Source organism: Rhinolophus hipposideros (genome assembly GCF_964194185.1).
Source record: "Rhinolophus hipposideros genome assembly, chromosome: 17".
Classification (NCBI taxonomy): domain Eukaryota; kingdom Metazoa; phylum Chordata; class Mammalia; order Chiroptera; family Rhinolophidae; genus Rhinolophus; species Rhinolophus hipposideros.
Genome location: NC_138063.1, coordinates 7,412,886 through 7,433,734, shown reverse-complemented (window position 1 = coordinate 7,433,734; position 20,849 = coordinate 7,412,886). Strand labels below are relative to the sequence as shown.

The window sequence follows — 20,849 nt, the reverse complement described above, 5'->3', positions numbered from 1 at the left end:
AAATACATACATACATACATACATATATATACACATATATATGTGTGTAAATATATATGTACACAGAACCAACATTTTGGCTGGGTTTAATTATAAATTGTACATTTTTAACCTTCCAATTCACAGTGTGCCCTCAGGTATTCAGCTAGGACAATCCTCTCCACCCTCAACCTCTTCTCTGGACATCGCTTTTCTTCTCTTGCTCCTGCTGTGACATGGCTTACTTACCCTGGAGAGCATTGCTTCTTTAAACCTCGTTCATGTGCTGACTGTGCTCTCTTCGATTTCCTCCTGAGTGGTTTACCAGCTGGAGGAGGTGCCTTGGGCTTTGTTTTCACCTTGTAGATAGTTATCATGCCTCTTCCCCCAAAGCACCCAGCGTGTTGACTGTGCCATTTATTCACCATCCACCAGAGTGGCCCTCCACTTCACTTCCTTCCTAAAGATTCCACCTCCTGACTCACTGTTATCCTCTCAACACTTCTCCTGTCATTATTTGTAATTTTGATGTCCATCAAATGCCCTAGTTTGCTTGCAACAATTCCAGAATTAATAGTTTAAATCTTATTTTCAATTATCTTTTAATTTCATAATTATACCAGATAGGTGATATAACTTATGACCCCCTTATGCATGGGCGTTTCTTCCTACATTCTGGGCTCTTACGTTTCTTGGTGTCCTTATCTCAAATACACAGACATCTTTATTCAGTCACTTCCTCTATCATTTACTGGACCAGTGACTCTGAATGTTTGCTCCATGCCTCCCCGGGTGCCCTGAGACACATTCAGAGGGTCTGTGAGCTAAAAACATATGTTCATAGTAACATGAAGAAATATGTCTTTTTAACTCTCACTTATTCACAAGTGTACAGTGGAGTTGTCCTGATGCTAAGCATATTACGTCATCCAGAAGCAGATATGAAAATCTAGCTGTGTTCTAAAAAGCCAAATATTTGTGAGATTTGTAAAAATATAAAATGGTAACACTCTCTCACCCTTTGGAAAAAATAGTTATTTTTCTGTTAGAAAATATAGTTTTTAATCTAAGAATGATGCTAGGATGTATCATGCTGTCATAGGTTTACTGCTGCCATTTTAAAATAAACCTATTAATGAATATTTAAGAAATCTTCAAGTCTAATTTTGGATATGTATTAAATACTGACATCACACACATAAAACAAAGTTCTGTGAGCATTCAATAATTTTTAAGAGTGCAAAGTATTCCCAAAGGGGGGAAAAAACATTTTAGAACTGCTGCTCTAAATTAGATGATTAGCGGTAAATTCAATACCTCAAAAATCTCAATTCCATGATCCTGTCCTCAGAGCATCATGTCCTATCTCACCAGTGGTACATACACAGTCTGTGATGCCACCAGAACCTAAAATCCTTCATAACTGAGTGTCCTAGGTCTCATTTCCTCATAAGCCTCTTTACTCTCTGCAATCAGTCTCCCCCATACAACCTCATCTCACAATCTTTTCTACTGTCCTCTCAGTCTGGTCATTCCAACGTTCTATTTTTTCCATACCTGCATGGTGCAGCTCAACAAAGCTCGGAGCAACAGCATCTCTTAGTTTAAACACAGAACCATGAACAGCAAGTGAACTCTGTGGGCTCTTGACAAAGCAACATTTCCCTTCTCATCCCTTGTATGCCTTCTCTCTCCTAGATGACAATTTTATACCTTCTTTTCTCCCCTCCATCCACCAACAACTCTTCCACAAGATTTATTCTCGGGCACTAACCTTGCTAGCTATATCACAAAGCAAACAGAAGAAGCCACAGAGATAAGTAGAATACTATATTCAAAGTGCTGTTAACCTAGGACTGTATGCACAGAAAATTTACTTTGCAAGAATGAATATCAAAAAAGCATATTTTAGGAAAATAAAAATTGAGAACATATTAATATATATTTAAAATAGAAAAAAAAACAGAAACAAAGAGAGAAAGGCTTGAGGAGCTTCATGGATTAGAAAGAAAAAAGTAAACATATGGATAAATATAAACAAATATAGGGTGTATAAAATAGTAATCTCCACTTTTGATTTTTCTATAATAAGCCTCAAAATAATAGGATGCATTGCTTCTAAACTAGTAAAAAAGAGGAAGGGACAATCATTTTAACATCACTTAAGAAAAGAGAAAATTAAAAAGGAATATAATAAATAAAGATATTAGGTTGGTACAAAAGTAATTGTGGTTTAAAAGGTTAGAAACAATTGCAAAAACTGCAATTACTTTTGCACCAACCTAATATAAACAGAAAGTACATACTATTATATGTAAATCCAAACATGTCAATAATCACAATGACTATAAATAGGTTAAACACTCTGGATAATAAATGACAATGATTGTTAGGATATGAATAAAAATTCAGCTATATTCTATTTAGAAGATGTGTATTTTAAAAACAAAAGGACAAAAATGTTTGAAAATAATACTAAACAAAGAGAATACTAAAGGGAAAATTTGTATTATCTAATATAATTTAAACATTTTTTTAATCCAAAATCAATGCTAGAAATAAAGAGAGTCATTACATAAAGTCTCATGAAATTGATAAAATTTACAACAAATGATAGATTATATGCCCCTAATAACATGCATATGTATCTAATGACATATACCTTTTATAGTAGTTGAAAGATTAGGAAAAATCTCATATAGATACAAGTGTTTTGAATAAGAAATTTGTTAAGCTAGTTCCAGCAGGCATTTTTAGAACATCATACCCAACAAGTGGAAAATATCCATTATCTTACAGAACAAATGGAGCGTTTATGAAAATTTATCAGATACCTGTCCATATCCAGGCAGAGAGTCTTACATTTCACAAAATTTATGCTATACCGTCCATAGTTTCTGAATGCAACATATTGAAGATAAAAAGTGACAACAGGAGATAACTTAGAGAACCTCTACACTATAAATACACAAATTAATACTCACACTCAGATCAGAGATCATACTGGAATTCAGAAAATACTTAGAAGGAATAATGGAAAAACTATATATTAAAATGTGTGGATACAAGCACGTAGTTTTAGAAGTAAACTGATAGCTCTAAATGAACATAGTAGAAAGAATAAGTATTTTAACATGAGAATGGAAAGCAAAACAAAACAAAACAGCTCCTGACATCCCGAGCTGGCCTGCCGCCCTCAGCCAGGCCTGGTGTCCTCCTGTTAAACATAATAAATTCGAAAGAACAAAGCAACTCTGTGACTGTGGTGCATGCAGACAAAAGCACGACCACTCCCTAATCATGTTGGTATACAGAAAAAAACATAAACACTTTTCAAACCACAGAATACTTCACATCCCTCTCTCCCAGATAATGAGTGATGGCTATTTCTTTACCAAATAGAGATTCAGCCTCGCTCTACTCTTCTCTGCTTCTAGATAAGATTTATTCAGATACCCAATCTTAGAATTACCCCCACTTTCTGACAGCAGCTAATTTAGAGCAAAGTTATACGATTTAAATCCCTCTTACTATAAAAAACAGTAAATTCAGTTTGTTCCTGGTGGGTTTTGGTGATGGACATGGACAAAAAAATAATAGGCCATATAATTAAAGCTACGAAAATAGCAATAGGAAATCAGAGAAAATCAATAAAATTGAATGAAGAAAATATGTAAGGCCAGGAGCCAAAGTTACGCAATAACAAATATCTGTAAAATAGTAGATAGGAATAACGGGAAAAAAAGTTGAAAGTTAGCTTTGATAAGACTTACATAAAAGGCAATTTAATTATATGACCTATTATTATTATTATTATTATTATTATTAATTTGGTCAATGTCCACCAGCTAAAACCACCAAGAACAACAAGAAGACATGCATACTCGATATTAGGGATGAAAAAAAAAAGCAGCGCATGTGTATGGGGTGGGGGGGGATACTAAGAGAGGCAGCAGAATGCATATTGAACAAATTTAGGTCAATAAATGTGAAAAATTAAAAGAAAAGCACAAATTCTTTAGAAACATAAGTTGCCAAAATAGGCTTCAAAAAAAAATATGTGAGCTAAATAAAATAAGCCTATAACCGTTAAATAAAATTGCGTATGTAGTCAAAATATTCCTGCAAAGAAAACACAATAGTTGCTTGGTTTTAAAAATGAGTTGTAACAAATGTTCTAGTAGTAGATCATTTCAATCTCATGCAAACTCTTCTAAAGAATATAAGAATATAAAAATAAAACATCCTCAACTTATTTTATGTAAAAGCTATGTTGACTTCCAAATGAGACTAGTACAGTATAAGAAAATCACAATTACAAATGTTGATGGTAACATCTTAAATTAATTATTAACAAACTCAATCCAGCAACATATACAAATATAATGACTCATTCTCAGGCTAGATTTATCATAGCAAACCAAGTTTGGTTTAATCTCAAAGAAAAAATATATTTTCATATACTACAGATAATAATATTTTCACATTAACAGATAAAGGCAAAGAAATATATGATTATCACAATAAATGCAGCAAAAGCAATGAATACATCTCATTATGCATGAATGAAAGGAAGAAAATACAATGATTATTAATTACAGATTGCAAAACCATCTATATAAGTATTTCCAAAGAATTTACATGTAAATTATTAAACTAGTAAGAGGAATTAATGAGGTCCCTGATATAATATAAAAAACATAAAAATCCATTGCATTTTCTATTATATATGCTAGCATCAGTTAGAACATAATTAAAATAAATGTCATTCACTTTAATAACAATATATATAAAGTGCTCAGACTTAAATCTATCAAAGGATTAACAAGTAATATATAAAAGGAGAGACAGATCATGCTCAGGAATAGGGACTGATTAATGTAACAGGTCAATTCTCCCAAAATTGATGCAATGCATTTACAATTAACATGTATTGTTCTTTGTTTGCTTTGAGAAACTGAAAACTAAGTCTAAAATGCATATGGAAGAACAAAACTTAAGAAAATCTAAGACAAAATGAGAAAAAAGACAACAAACCTACTTGCCATGCCAGATTTCAAAGCTAACAAAAAGACTATAGTAATTGTGAAAGTGTGGCACTGTCATTGGCATAATCAAATTCCATTTGCCAGTGGAATAGAGAGCTCAGAAAATATAAGGACCTGACATGTAGACATAGCATTGGAGGGCAGTGGGAAAGAAAAGGGTTTTCAATCTTTTCAGTCCAGGATAACAGGTTATTCATACAGGAAAAAAAGAAAAAAAAGTATATATATATATATATATGTATATATATATATGTATACACACACACACACACACACATACATACACATATATATAATATACACATATATTATATATTATATATATTTATATATAATATTATATATATATATATATATATATATATATCTCAGAATCAACACAATTAATATAAAGCAGGTTAACTATTTAAATATAAAGACAAAATCTGTGGGCAATAAGACTCTGCAATGACCCCAATTATTACACCTCCTGGTATTCATGCCCTTATGAAACCCCTCCCCCTTGGGTGGGCTGGGACCTGTGACTGGCTTCTAACTGAAGCTGACCAGTGTCACTCCCATGGCTACTCTACATTGTTAGCACTTTCTCTACCGATTCTCTCCCATCCTGGCTTTCATGAAGTAAACTGCAACATGGAGAAGCCCACATGGCAATTGACTGAGGGTGGTCTCCAGCCAATAGCCAGAAAAGAACCGGGACTTTTAGTCCACCAACCCACAAAGAATTGAATCCTGCCAACAACCACCGAGCTTGGAAGCAGATGCTTTTCTAGGTGTCAGATGAGATCCCAGTGCCAGCCAGCAATCTGTGCAGCCTTGTGGAAGACCCCGCACAGAGGACCCAGTTAAATCATGGATTCCTGACCCACAGAAACTGCGAGATAATAAACGTGTGTTGTCTTAAGCCATTAAGTTTGTGGTAATTTTGATATGCAGCAACAGACAACCGATTAAAAAAAAAAAAAGAAATTAAAATGCTTAGCCAAAAATAGAGGAGAATGTTTCTAGTGCCAAGACTTTAAGAAAGATTCTTTACTAAGATGCCAAAGAAAAACTATAAATAATAAAACACTGAAATATTTGCTTACATTCAAATTAAGGACACCTGTGTATGACAAAAGTGATAGTACAAAGATCATAAAAATGTAAGTCAAACAGTTACAATACATATAACCAGAAATGGACTATTTATTATTAATAATATATGGAAAACTTCAATGAATTGATAAGAAAAAACATGAACTCAATAAGAAATGGATACAGGACATGAATTTCATTTCATAAAAGACACACAAATGGAAAAAAATAAGGATTACTGTGTTCATGTATAAAATATTAAGTCTAAGAATCACAAATACAAGAGAAAATGTGCAGCAAAAGAAACTTGTTTATAATGGCAATTTGTATGGGCAATCTGGAAAAATAGTAATTTGGCATTGTCTAGAATAGTTGAGGATATGCTTTTAGCCCTGGGTATATACCGGTATACTCACATACCAGGAAGGAGGCTGGGATGGGGGTTGGTGGGAACTTTCTGGGTATAAAAAAGACAATGACAAGATTCTTGTATATGTGCCTTATCGAACATATATGAGAATTTTTTATATAAAGTTTGCATTTGCAAAAATTAGAAATATTCCCCAAATCCACTAACAGGATAAAAGATAAAATACGTTATGCTCAGATAATGGCATATGTATATCATGGAACAGTACCATGTTGAAAATAAGTGATCTCCATCTTCAAGCATCAACATGCATTAGACACAATCTTGGACAAAGTAAAGCAAGTTGCATAAGAATGCATGCAGTACGTTATTGTTTACATCAAGTTTAAAAACATGCAAATATCTACAATATGTTGATAAGGAGAGAGACTAGTGCTGGAGCTATAAAGAAAAGCTAGGGAATGGTAGACACAAAATCCAGGATAAACATTATCTCTGCGGAAGTTGGTGGTAACAGAAGCATGTGCTAGTAATGGGTCACACAAAAGGCTTAGCTTCTATTACTGGGCATTTCTCGGAGTAGATGGTAGGTGTACTCGCATCCATTTTATTAATAGAGTGCATATATTTTATGCTTTTCACCATATAGTACAGTGTGTGAGTACAGTATATGAATTTTGACACTAAATCCCACCTCTCGTCACAGAAACTTATCAATATCATAGAGGACGGCCTCTCATTTCCCAGAAAGGGTCTACACATATTTTCAGTCTCAACCACATTAATGTAACATATGTCGCATATCCATAATACCTACAATTTGATAAATGGGGACAGCAAAGCGGGCATATGCAAGGATTAACACAATGTGTTTTCTAATCTGCATACAGTGAACCACAGCAAGGGTATGGACAGCAATATCTAGGAGAAACCAACCACAGAAAAGGAATCCCTCTCTACCAAGGATGTGAACCCTTCTATTATAGGTCTATGGCGCTTGGTCCCAATGGAGAGGTACATGCTCTCTAGCATTCTTTGCTGGAAGGCTAACTTTCTGGCTGGAGCCTCTGGAATTTACTCCTGGGTCCCAATCTACAGCCATGGAAAAGAGAGCATCCAAACTTACAAAGCACCAACCAGAGAATATACTTTTACTCCAACCCAAATTATATGAGTGAATGACATGCAAATTAACAGAAAGAATTATTCTACATAGATCATTTTACGTTGATACAATCCTGTTATGTATGGCCTTAAGATGAACAACCGTCATATATACACATTTATATGTAATTTGCATATTCTACCTCTGATCAGTTTCCACTTGCTCCACCACAGCCAGCAGAGAAAATGTCATGTTCACACATACTCTTAGACATGCTCAGCTGTTATGCATAGTTCATAATAAACAAGTGGAGAAATTAAAACAGGCAAAATAGTTACAATATAGAAATCACAATTATGTATCTCCTGAATGAAGGCATGAATACAAAGTTATGTTGAATGTTTTTCAAATGGCACTTGTAACACAGAATAACATTTTGAGTGACAGCATCATACTTCAATTCAAAAAGTTCTCTGTCTCAATAAAACTCAGAAGTAGAACAATATGCTCTGAAAAAAAACTCAAAACATGGCTCTTGAAATGATGAAGACGTTGAAGTGAATGTTGGAATATTTTTTTTCTGAAAATATGTACATAAAAAGTATTTCCAAAGCAACATATTAATTGTATAATTATTAATTGTTCATGTTAGTGCAACTCAATTAATACATTAAAAACTAAAAGAGGTCTGTCATATATAGGTCTGTCTGTGTATATATCTTAACTATGTATGCTCAAATTATGTGAAAAGTTTTTTAGTATCTTCTCATTGGGAAAATGGTGCATCACATATAATAACAGAATCAAAGGAAACACCTCTCTGTATATATATTTCATTAAGACTAGAAAATCGGAGGTGATCACAAAGAGGAAACAAATACTGTTCTGTTAATTTTCACACCACTTTATTTAATCCTTGCATCAACTCTGAGTTTTACAGATGAGAAAATGAGGATTAAAAATGAAGAAACTTGCCTAGGATCTCATACTCAGTATCTAATGACCTGAGCATTTGCATTGTTTTTTTCCTAATTTCAAAGCTCATATAACTGAGTGTGTGTATATTTCAGTTTATTTTGGTAACTCTAGGGAGAAATAACCCCAAGTTCACTGGTGCACATATGCCAACTGCAAGCATGCTGTGTTCTAGTTAACATTGAATTAGCTAGGGCACTCAGTTTAGTGTTTGAAAATGAAGAGTAAAAACAGATTTTGTTTGTGTGCAGTTAACTTTTATTAACTGCATTCTTTATATTCATTTGTCTTTTCATGGGTATCTTAGGAAAGCAGTTTCATCATTGCTTGGTTGTATTATGTGTTCTCATACACATAAATAAATCCCCCTTTAAAGTTTTGTGAAATATCACAGTAAGGCCTCAAATTAAAATGGATTAATATAGGTAAAATAGCCATATTTTACAATTCCAGGAACTTTAAACCAATCTACAACAAAATTAATCTTTTGGAACAAGGCAGAGGGATAAATGACTACATAATTATTAATAAAACAGTAAATACCGATAAAATTGGACAGTAATCTTTCATTGTAGTACAACAGGGGATAGAGCATCATTTGCATTATACAATGAACAAGGTAAGAAGTGTCTTATGTATCGTTCATAGAAGGGTGCCAGATTTTAATGCAGGGATTAGAGATTACATATTGCTCATTTACTAAATGAGAAAGTGAGTGATGGGGGCTGAACTGGTTTCCAAAAAGAGAAATGGATGTCACATGTGCATGAACGTTTAAATCATTAAGAACAGTGTACCTATCCCAAGTTTGTAGAGAGGGAGAAAAAGGAGAGAACACCATATACCTATGAAATTTGGAAACCTGAGACACTTCGGTGAAATTCAACAACAACAACAAAATTACATTTCATCTCAAGAGAGTCAGAGAACTACAGAAATAGTTTAAAGAAAACAGAAAGCAATTGCAATGTACTATGAAGATGTGCTCAGATTATAATTTATCCTTTTCCCCAAGAATTAACTACACTAAATTTCAAAGAGATGATCAAGTAGTTCATACAATAATTAACACAATTGTTACAGAAATGATTACACTGTGCACTTTCCTATCTGTGTTCAGGTGTAGATTCCCAGTTTCTTTTTCTATCCTCCTAGACACCCTTCTTTTCTTCCCTCTTTCCCACTTTCCCTCCCTCTCTCCTTCCTTTCCTTCCTTCTGGTATTATTTACAAGGTCAGGAAGAGAACAACAGATCGTTATTTTCCTAAAATGAATTCTAATTAAGTATTTGTGAATCGCAGATTTGACAAAAGGATTCACTTGCACTTGGTGGTGGCCCTTTGTTGCTGGGACCACCGTGATATGCGGCTGTGAACCTGATCCTTCACAGTCCCCACTAGATGGCCAGTTCCTTGGAGGTCGGCTCATGTGTGTTCTGCTGGCCATCGCATTCCCACTGCTCGTACCTGTGCCTGGCAGTGTGCATCTGGAAGGGACGGAGAGGAGGTGCTGTTGGCCAGCTGGAGCCCGGGTGAAGGAGGGGTTTCCCTCTTCTGGTCATCATTAGCAACGACCGGCATGCCCACCACTCAGACCACGTGCTCTTCAGGCCCGTTGATATTCAATTAGAGACCAAGCTTCTTCGTTAGAAATGTGCTGGGGTAGTTGTGAGTGGGCATGGGGAGACAGCAAGTGTCAGTGATTTTGTTCTATTTGCATTTCTTTTTTGGAAATTGATAGGACATGCTATGACAACTATAGGGCCAAAACCTAATTAAGGAAATAATATATGATCTCTACCCAAATTTACCAAAAACTCCCTCTAACCTGGTAAACTTCTCCCTTATCTCATAACCACCACTTCAGAAATAAATACATAAACCATGTCTATTACAGAACACATAACGCTTCCCCGCGCCGTTTGTCCAGCGGTAATCACTAGTTGCCATACACCTCTCTGGTCTTCCTGATCAATTCCTACTCATTTTGCCATCTCTAGAGAGACTGCCAATTCCACACAGGAAAAGGTCATAGTCAACCAATTTTTGTTCTTCCTTCATGCTAAGCAATACCACAAAATACCCCCAAAATATGGTGTATAAGTGAATTGATGGAGGAATTGTAAATCTGCTCAAAATTCTTTCACCAAAGCACAATTCCTATAGAGATAATAAGGGTTTCAAATGTATCTGTAAAATAAATACCATACAGAGTTCTTGCGAGGATTGTAATGAGATACAATAAATCCTGTGGTTCATGTGTAGCATATATTGAGACTAATTCACGATAGCTCTCTTACAAAAAAAAAAAGTATCTTCACCATGCCAACCTCATGCACCATCTCCTTGGAATATCTCAAGCAACCTGTACGAATCCTCTTTTTAGTGACATCAGGGTTGAATGGACACTTTACCTACCAGTGTCAGGAGCGGCAGACGTAGAGCCCAGTACATATCGGTAGTACGGGGTGTTCTTGCCATTTAGTGAGAGGGGACGATGTAGGTAGAAGAATAAAATTGACTGAGTGTATGTCAGGGACAAGACTTGAAGTTAAATTAGGAGAGCAGAGGCAAGCCTTATCCAGCCCTGGAGGGTGGAAGTTTAGTGGCTGAAATTGTGAGACTGTGCGTCAATATTCATCTTGTCCCACATTCCCTATCTTCTGCCTTCGGGGCTCCAAACAAATCCTAGCACAGTCACCCAAAACCTAAAGTAGAGGGCTGTTACAAATTCTCCCAACGATAGCCAAGTTGCTTTCATATTTTTATTTATTTATGAATAGAGGAGTCTTGTTATACATATAGTGCCAATAAACTACTTTATGATCGTCAGTATATGGTTTCTTTGTGGCATAACTAGAAAGTGTTAAAGGAAAAAAAAATACACACACACACACACAAAACAAACAAACAAACAAACAAAAAAACTCCATGGTTTGGAAGCCTTAGTTGAACCCATCTTTAGAAACAGAATCAATTAGACATGTTTCTGGGACTAAACACAACATAAGCTCATATAAATTATAGCTCAAGTATTTACAAGGTAGAGAATGTTAGAATTTATTGAAATTCCTATCTTTTGTGCAAAAAAAAAATTACTCATTAAGTTCTTAAAATATTATTGGGACTTTTCTTCCAACATGAAGGGAAATGATGATACTAGTCAAGTACTGAAAAAATAAATGGCCTTAGCAGCTGTTTAAATATAGTAAACATATTTTGGTCACTAAAATAAGCAGTAAATAGCTCACGTACTAAATTTTTCGACATATCTTAGAATATTAAGCTCCCTTCCTTGATAGGTCTTAGAATATTCAGCTTTCTTACCTCTAGAACATACTGCCTTCTATTAAGTTTTCCCTAAATTAATCAGTGAATATTCTATCAGTTAGTCAAGCCAATCAAACATAGCAATTTAAGAACTGCTCTTAATATCTACTCAATTGGATGTGATATACTTTATACATCAAGTATGTCTAGGTTCTTTTTTGAATGCACCAAAACCTCTGTTGATAAACAACGCCAATCAAAAGTAAGTGCAGAGAGGAGGGGTAGCATTTCAAAACATACCAGTGTGTGTGGACAGGTTCTTTCTTTGAATCTATTTTCTGAGGGTGGGTCCTCTGCCATGCCTTGGGGATTTGACATACTTATTCCATTCTTGCCAGGTATTTACTAATGATTCTCCTCTCTAATAAACCAGCTAATCAAATGTCTAATGCATGGTGTCTAGGACTAATGTGTGTGTATTCTTGTGTCATCTCCTTAAAACGTGTTCCTCTCTCGGTTTCTATAAATTACAACATTTATCTTCCTTGTCCTGAACAGATTCTCCCATTTCCTATCCTTCCTGGAATTTTCATTAAATTCAACTCTTGATATGGCCTATTTCATCAGGAATAATCTGCATTATTTCACCAGATTACTACCACTATATTTACTTCTATTAATTTCATCCACAAAATTACCATGTTCTTTGAAAGTCTCAAATTTAAATGCTCTTATTTTAATAGAAGCTTTTATCCCAGTTGGGTCTAAGTTTGGGGAAGTTAATGAAGAAAGGGACTGATTTCACAGACATTTTATAAGTGTTTCCTTTGAAAGTGTCACATCCTGATAATTGTTTTATTTTCAAGGTAAAAATAAAAATAAGTGAAGTCTATTCGATTTTTTCCTAGGATTATACCCTAAGATACAGGAACTGGATGTTTGGAGAGACTCAGTCACCTTACATACTGAGATGATGGGAGGGGGTCCCAAGTGTGCACGTGTGGTGGCTGTGCCTTCCCTCACCCACGGAGAACACTCCTCACAGAGGGATCTGCAAATAGGTCTTCTCCTCCGGCAAACTTTCCCTTGGGGTGGCAGTGGGGAAGCAGAGATAGAAATTTGATTTTGCTATGTGTGGGTGCAAGTTAGGATACCCTGTGAAGATCATTTTGTTAAACGTGTCCCTATCTTTAGCTGTCAATAATAATACGTTCCCATATTCATTCGCAAAACTATTACGTTTTCATACTTCCTACCTCTCCCCCAATTCCTCCACATACTCAGTCTGGCTCTTTTCTGCCGGTGGGCGTGTTTCTGTACAATTTTAAAAGAGGCAGTGGTAAAACTCCTGCTTTCTTCTTGGTTATTTGCTGCACACATTTCTAATTCTTACCTTGATCAGATCTAATATTCTGCCACCCCAAAGCCTTTTTATTGGATCTCATTCAAGATCACACATCCTGGGAATGAAAAGCAAACATGGAAACTCTGACCAATAATGGAAATAGTGTTATCACCCACGAAGCAATTGTACATTCTTGTTGATAACCCTGAGATAGGAAGATCTTCCTTGAAAATTAACAGTGTAGATTCAGGTGTTCAGTTGCCCTCTCAACCTATATTAATATGATTTTCATTCATTTTGACACTGTTAGAAAGCAGTGAGAGTTCTGTGAAGAAGTAAATATGGGGGGAGGAGGAGCAATCTGTATTCACACCAGAATGGGGAAAAAATAATGACAGCCAAGTTAGGTTTAACTGGAATGTAACATATCCATAGCTTTATCACTCTGGAGGCACATTTTGACACAATAACAAACTACTGAGAGAGAACCACTTTTATCTAGGTCAGAATGACAGACTCCCAAGTGTTAGAGAGCTTGGGGGAACGACAGTTTGAAACATCAGGAAGACAGCAATCTGTACAGAGATTTTCATCAAGTCCCGACACTGCCTAATGGTTTTCATCCAATACACTGTAATTACTCCACTGGCTTTTAATGGGGTAGCATTTTGATTTCAGAGCCTACCAAAAGAAAATGAACCACACTTTGTGACGACTACATTTATAATAAGATGCAGATGGTAAAGGAAACAGATGCCTCTGACATCATCTCCCATTTGCGTTCGACTTTTGCAGACACTGGCAGTCTGTGGCAGTCTCATTCAAAGGCAGGCAAGATAAGTCAGGCAGTTTTCCAATTCTGATTCCAGGCTAAAAAAATACTGGCAGAAGGGGCAGCGCTTCCTTTGAGTCATATAGTGATAGTTCCACAAAAAGAAATTGGATTCTACGTCTGTGTCAGGCTTTCATGCAAACTGAATCATGGGGGGGAGGGGGACAAAAATCTCCACAAAAATTGAGAGTTTAGCAATTAGTAACTATGGATTGTTTCCCACGGCAGTGACAGAAAGGACAGAGTAGGAGTGGTGTGAAGGTGAGCAGCTGTAGCTTTGAGGCAAAAAAGAGTTTTAAACTGACAAGCAGGTCGAAAATGTCTCCACCAGCCCTTGGCATCCAGATTATTCAAAGACTTACTTCTTATTACTTCAAAGTAGAAAATTTGAAGGAGGGGTTTCAGGTAAGTAACTGTTCCTGCAAAAAAAAAAAAAAAAATCCCTCTGGATTTCCATGTGTATTTTCCAGAACGAATCCTATAGTTCTGAGTTCTGATAGGAGCTTTCACTATTTCCCCGGTGATATCGTTGACCATGATACACGGAAAAGGATTTTTTTCCTTTTTTTTTTCTTGTGCAGGATAAATGTGTTAGAAGAATGTTTGTAGTCCATCTCGAAAAAAGGGGATGCTTGGGTAAATCAACAATGGCAAGGCCTTTAGCAGTGTTTGAAGTTCCAAGACAGATCGGCAGAGTTGCAGATGAAGGAGAGAGTTAGACAAACAACTTTAAAACCTCCCTACCTCCCCTGACCACAATATAACTTCATCTACACCTCTGTAGTGGAAATATTTTAGCAGGACAAAAATTCAGAAACAAAGGTAAGGAAAGGGGTTGACATAAAGATTGATCCTGCTAGGCCAAATATGGAGCCTACTTTTAAAATAATCTCTGTGCAAGTAACTCACACACACACACACACACACACACACACACACACACACACAATACAAGAATAAACACACTCTTCTAATTCATGGCCACATACTGGGCTGGGAGTATTAGTGCAAATCTCTGCTGACCTGCAGCATTTAGTCCATAAACTTTGGATATCCTAGACGGTCCATCAGTGTCCAACAGATGTTTTCAATCAGGTTAATTTCATCTCTAGGCAAGTTATGTTTCCAAACATTAGTGTTACTTGGTGATATTTCCCCTTCGTAGGGAAGATAGAAAAGGTTTGTGGAGGTGGCAAACAATATTTGGTTTAAACTAGCAGGAGACAAAGGAATTCCAAGAAAGGCAAAAATCCTTTCCGTGGTTTTCTGAGGAAAATGCACAATGTCTTCAAACTTGATCAGCTGGTAGCTGGTAGGCAGCAAATCCGCGTTTATTCTCAGGGCTGCTTCTGTGTTTGCCAGCCACAAATGAGACAACAGGGAGACCGCATCTGACTTGGATTTTGATAATTCTTTCCTTAACGATTCATATTCAGGAGCGTAGCCCTCATTCAAGCTACATCTGCCTTTCCCTCCATCTACTTGAAACAGTTTGGCTAAGTGCCCCGGTACATTCTTCAGAGAGTACAGACTTGGTTTGCTACTGTACAGCAATGAATAAATCCATGCCCGAGGGTCCCTTACTACGTACAGTGCCCTCAGCGAAGCTCCCAAAACTTCCTGAAAAAAATGAAGTTTTAAGGTCCAACTCCCACTGCTTAAACTGAGTACAGGCCGGGCACTAGGATAGTAAACCAGGTGTCTCCTCAGAGCCCGGATATATTCAGCATCTCTGTCAAAGGCGCCTTTCATTCTACTTCTTTGTTCTGGCAAAGACTCTCTCCTTTTCAATTTTCTTTTTTTGTCCTTATTCACTGTAAAATATTGGGCCAGTCTGCCCCGACTGGGTTCATGCAGATGAATGTTTTGCAAATGCAGCTTCGTGTCATGGACCAAAGACTGCAACCAGCCTCGCAGCAAACGGAAATGCACACTACGGATATCAGCTGCCTTCCATTCACAGGCGTCTACAAATGAGTCGATTTCAAGTTCAGTGTCAGGGATATCCATGTAGGCTGTGGGAACCCTGATATAGAGAAAATCACTACTGTTGAAAAAAAGTTGTTTGAGAATTTCAGCTCCTGAACCAGGAAGTGAGGTAATGACGACATCTGGAAGATCGATGCGGTGCCCTTGGGGAGACAAAGACTCAGCACTTGGCTCAGCCTCCATCCTTGCCCATTTTGCACAGATGGGCTGAGTACAAGTGCTCCATACATCCAGCAGCTCAATAAACCACAAGGCAATAACAAGTATTAGGATCCATCGCATCAGCTTTCTAAAAGAAAGGTAAAACCGCCACTGAAAAGTTAAAATCAACAAGCTAATGCACAAAATCAACCCAATCGCTATATTAAATTTAAATCCAAAGGGAAAAATAACTGTATCATGTCTTATGGGCTTTGCTATTGCTTGAGTGCCCAAACCAAATCGGGTTATTTGGCCCTGACCTGCCACATGGGCAAAGCCACCAAATCCCAGGTAGTTGAATCTCGTGTTCAGGTTATGATAGTCAGTGACAATGGAAACAACGTGTTCAGTATTATTGACATTGAGTGAAATCTGAAGTCCAGAGTTGGAATCATCAGTAAATCTGCAGCTGGAAACATTGACATATGGCCCATAAAAGACATACGCGATTCGTGTGAGTGTGGACTCCATCTGAAATGTAACATTCACAAATTGAGTCCACCGCTTCTTAAATTCAGCGGCTTGCTCTGCTTCCTGTATACTCGCAGCAGGGCTGCTGCCACGATGATCAAACCAAAACATTTTGTAGTGTGCATCCCACACGTCCATCATGGCCCCATTATACCTGTTCATAAACCTGTAGGGGATGTACTTAAAATCAATATCCAGGTTGTGAAAGAAGGCACTGACAGATTTTATTGGGGAATCGTCTTGCCTCTCAATGTGATCAACCACTAACAAAGTCTGAGAGTTTAAGAGAAGCAGAGCGCGATACACGCTCTTCAGCTTCATGGCTGAAGAGTAAGCAGAGGCTGCCTCCCCACTCACAAATATCATTTCCCCATGCTGAGAGGCAGTAATGATTTCCCCTGCTGCGTCACCAACCTCCTCACTGGTCCACTTGAGCCACTGTGCACATTCTCCCAGCTGACCTTCCCAGGGCTTATTACACTGGCTTGTGGGCGATGGGGCAAACACCAGTACGTTGTTCAGGTGGCTCAGCTTGGGTCCATAGAGAGCTTCGGACACAAATACTTGCCCGTTGGGGGCAAAAGTAAATGAGTTCTGGTCTGGATGTTCATGTCCTGGATTAAAGCTTCTCCACCCATCGATCCAGGAGTATGGCTGAAAGTGAACTATGTCATACACAGCTCGACCTCCTAGCTTCCCAGATTTAAAGGACACAAAGGTGTTGGTCTGTGTATTTGGTAACCCAGCCCCGTAAGTGACAACACCCCAGTTAGGGAACATGTGCATTTTTGCAGTACCGTATTCAGAAGGAGGCTGTGGGGTGAGCTGGGGATCATACCAGATGAATTCAGTGTGAAGAGTACTCCACCTCTGGGCAGTGGAGGGGACCATCGGGCCGTCTTTAGGTCGGTGCCTTCTAATTTGCTGAGCTAACCAATTTCCGGCTCCATTCTTTAAGATGAATTTATCCAAAAAAACCAACTGGCTCTCTGGACCATAAAACCAATTATAGTTGGAATCCGCTATGCCCACAGTTCTTTGGAAGCCTGGTAAAAGGGTAGCGTAATAGAACCAAAAGTGCATTTTTAACCAGTTATTATCCAAGTTGTTGATATTAAAATGGCGCTGGGCCAGAAAAACATACTGCGTGACTGATTTAGCTGTGTAGCTTCCATAGGCCACACCTTCATCCAAAGAGCCGTCGACAATATGATTCAACAGAAACATCGTCTTTTCCATCACATCTACCACGACCTGTTTCCATAAATTTACTTCAGATCCTTTATCCACCCCAGTCACCAAGGCCCCAGTGAGTAATGCTATCATATTAGTAGCTTGGTGGTTATGGAGAAGCTGTTTGCCCCATGAGCGGACCTTGGAATACTCATACATTTCCTCAGTAATCACCCATATTTTTTCCAGGTATTTTTGTCTTCGAGCATCATCTAGTAAGTTATACAAAAAGTCAAAGGCAGTGGCAAAACCTGTTAAGGAATGGCCAACTGGAACCTCATCCCCTGGAGCGTTCTCAACTAGCCAGTCTTTGTAGCCAACCATCCGGTCCATATATTCCAAGGCAAATTCAAAGGCAACTTTGTCGTCTGGGCATAACAAACAGTACAGTGCTAAAGGAGGCAGATTGTTCCCGTAAATTTCATTCCACTTGGCAGCAAAATCAGCATGCTTGGGTGGAGGTAGGTAGTATGTCGGGTTGGACAGCATCACTGTCACTGCACTTCTGATCGCTCTAAAAAGATGCAAATGGCTTGTGCGAGACTTTTGTCTCATTGCTTGGATTTCTCCGGCATCAAAATATAAACTGGGATGAAGCATACTTTTCTTCAGCTTTTGGCTGGGTCTGAAATCTTGCACCTTCTGCGTCTTAAACTGATCCAGATCATCTGTGAAAACTGCCCAGTCAGAGTAATTGCTTACAGATTCCTCAAAAGTAGAGAAAGCAAACGTCACTAATGCTAAAAATAAGAAATGTCCTGTAAACATTAACGCCATGATCCATCGGGGATTTCCTTTCCTTATGCATTCATGTCAAACAGTGTTCAATGCGTTTCCCAGCTGCTTTGTATAAAACATACATTAAGGCCTTGATAAAACAAAGACTATAAATCGCTTATGCTGTGAAATCCAGCTGACATTCGGCTCATTCAAAGCAAGTGCAGTTGCCAAAAAAGAGAAAACTTACACTGTGTATCTATTTCCCTGACAGTTTTGCTTCCAATAAAACTTCAAGGAATGTTAAAAACTCTAGTTTTTCCATATCACACAGAGAACACTGCTATAGTGAGTCAAATATACTACGAATTCAGGATGTACTTCCTTTGCATAAATCTATCTAACAGGAAGAGTCAAAACACATATTGTATAGAAAAGAAATAGCGCTCCAAAATGCAAATGAAGAAGTCATTCCTCGCATAGGACACCATCACCTGCAGTGCGATCACCAAACATGTATGATGCCCTTGTGCATGTTTGCCCAGAGAAGGTGAGAGTACTAAAATTCTTGGAGTGGGCTCAGTTGTTATACCTCTCAACTTTTTACATTTCTTGCTTTCAGAATTTTTTCTTCTTCCATTTTGGGAGAAAAACACCCTCAACAGTGTTCACAGTCCTCCTTAGTTTCAAAAAACTCAAAATTCCTGCCCTCATTCCAAATCTGTCTTTTTCAGCCTTTCTTACTCATCAGCCTATTGTCACCCAGAGAAAGCACGTCCGTGTCTTCTTTTATCAGCTTCATCTGCACAGCTAGAAAAATCTAATCTCTTCAGCCACCTAGGTACTTCTCTTCCGGTCGTGAAGTAACCACCAACTGGGAAAGAAAACTCCCCTTTCACCAAGAATGACGTCTCTTTTCTGTTCCTTTCTCATGTCACTCCTTTCTGGCAGGGGGGAAAAAAAGAAATTCTCTGAGGCTACAGGTATGCTGGGAGTGGATATAAACTGATGAATTAAGTGTTCTACTTGACAGACATTTCAGAATCACAATAAAATCTGTTATTACGTATAATCTAAGTTAGCTCAAGTGATTCTTTTTCTCTTTATACTTTTACATGTACGCACAGTTGGATAACAATGCATAGTGGCAGATGACAAGCAGCTACAAGATCTAACTTTCCCAACAGTATTTATGTTTAACTGCGGCTTGCTTTAGTCACTGAAGATATTTTTATTCAAATACCCTTACCACAGAGATGAGTCCTGCTATCCTTCTCGTTCTTTGGGTCACAAAGGGCTCGGGGACAAACAGCAAAGTTGAAAGGACCTTTTCTGGTTCCGGCTGAAGTGTTGAGCTTTCATGGAATCTTTGCAAGGGGGGAGCTAAGACCAGTCCCTTTCGTCAAAGGAGAAATCACGACAACGTGTGGGGGCAACGAAAGGCATTTGGGCTCCCATCTCACCTGTAGCCTCCTCCTCCATCCTTACAAGGAGCCACCAGAGGGAGCTCAGACCCAGACTTAAGGAGCAGCTTCGCTCTGCCCGTCTTCGGATTGGAAGAACCTACCCAAGTTTCAGTCCTGGACAAGTCTCTCTGTGGGAAACGTTAACGCTAGGAGTTTCCCGATCCGCCCCGCCTGTTGCATTTTTTCAGGGCGCTCCCTCCGAACATGCCGCCCCCAAGCTCCAGTCCCCATCCCCGAACGCTGGCTGTGGTTTGGGACAAGGCCCCCCTAGATGGCCAAGTCCACTTACCTTCGACAGATCCGGACAGGGTGTCCCGGCAGCGTTGGGCCCCAAGGATGCAGAGGCGCGGAGTTGGAGAAAACTGCTCCGCACAGGAAGCCGGGCCGGCGGGCCCCGCACGGAGCCCCGCGCCCCCCGCCCGGAGCGCCAGCAGCGCCAACAGGCTGCGGCCCCGCGCTCGGCCCCCGCCCCGCGCAGCACCGACACGCCCGCCCTCGGGGAACGCCGGACGTTGCCCGGCCGCCCGGGCCCGCGGGAGGCCGATCCGCGCGCGGCAGGCGCTCTCAGGGACGCCGTGTCCAGCGCAGCGCCCGCGTCCCCGAGCCGCGATGCCGCCGCCGCCGCCGCCGTTCCTCGGTGCCAGCTCCGGCCGCGCTGCCGGGGGAGAGCGAGATACGGGGACGCGGGCCGGGGGAGGAGCGGGAACCAGCCGGGGCGGGGCCGGGGCGGGGCTTCGGGCGGGGGGCGGGGCACAGAGAGCCCGGCTGACGA

General features: G+C 38.9%; 1 protein-coding gene across 2 annotated transcripts; it reads right to left on the bottom strand.

The window, feature by feature from the left end:
* Window positions 1-5,465: 5,465 nt before the first annotated feature.
* On the bottom strand, window positions 5,466-20,494 carry DSEL (dermatan sulfate epimerase like). Of its 2 annotated transcripts, XM_081078722.1 has the most exons (3): window positions 20,367-20,494; window positions 15,024-19,555; window positions 5,466-14,419 (listed from the first exon to the last, which is right to left on the bottom strand). In XM_081078722.1, exon 2 carries the CDS (start codon window positions 18,669-18,671, stop codon window positions 15,033-15,035), a length of 3,639 nt encoding a protein of 1,212 aa, XP_080934848.1. In that variant the 5' UTR covers window positions 18,672-19,555; window positions 20,367-20,494; the 3' UTR covers window positions 5,466-14,419; window positions 15,024-15,032. The 2 variants fall into 2 exon arrangements, with proteins under 2 accessions (XP_080934848.1, XP_080934847.1); XM_081078721.1 differs by having other exon boundaries at window positions 5,466-19,555.
* Between the last annotated feature and the right edge of the window lie 355 nt (window positions 20,495-20,849).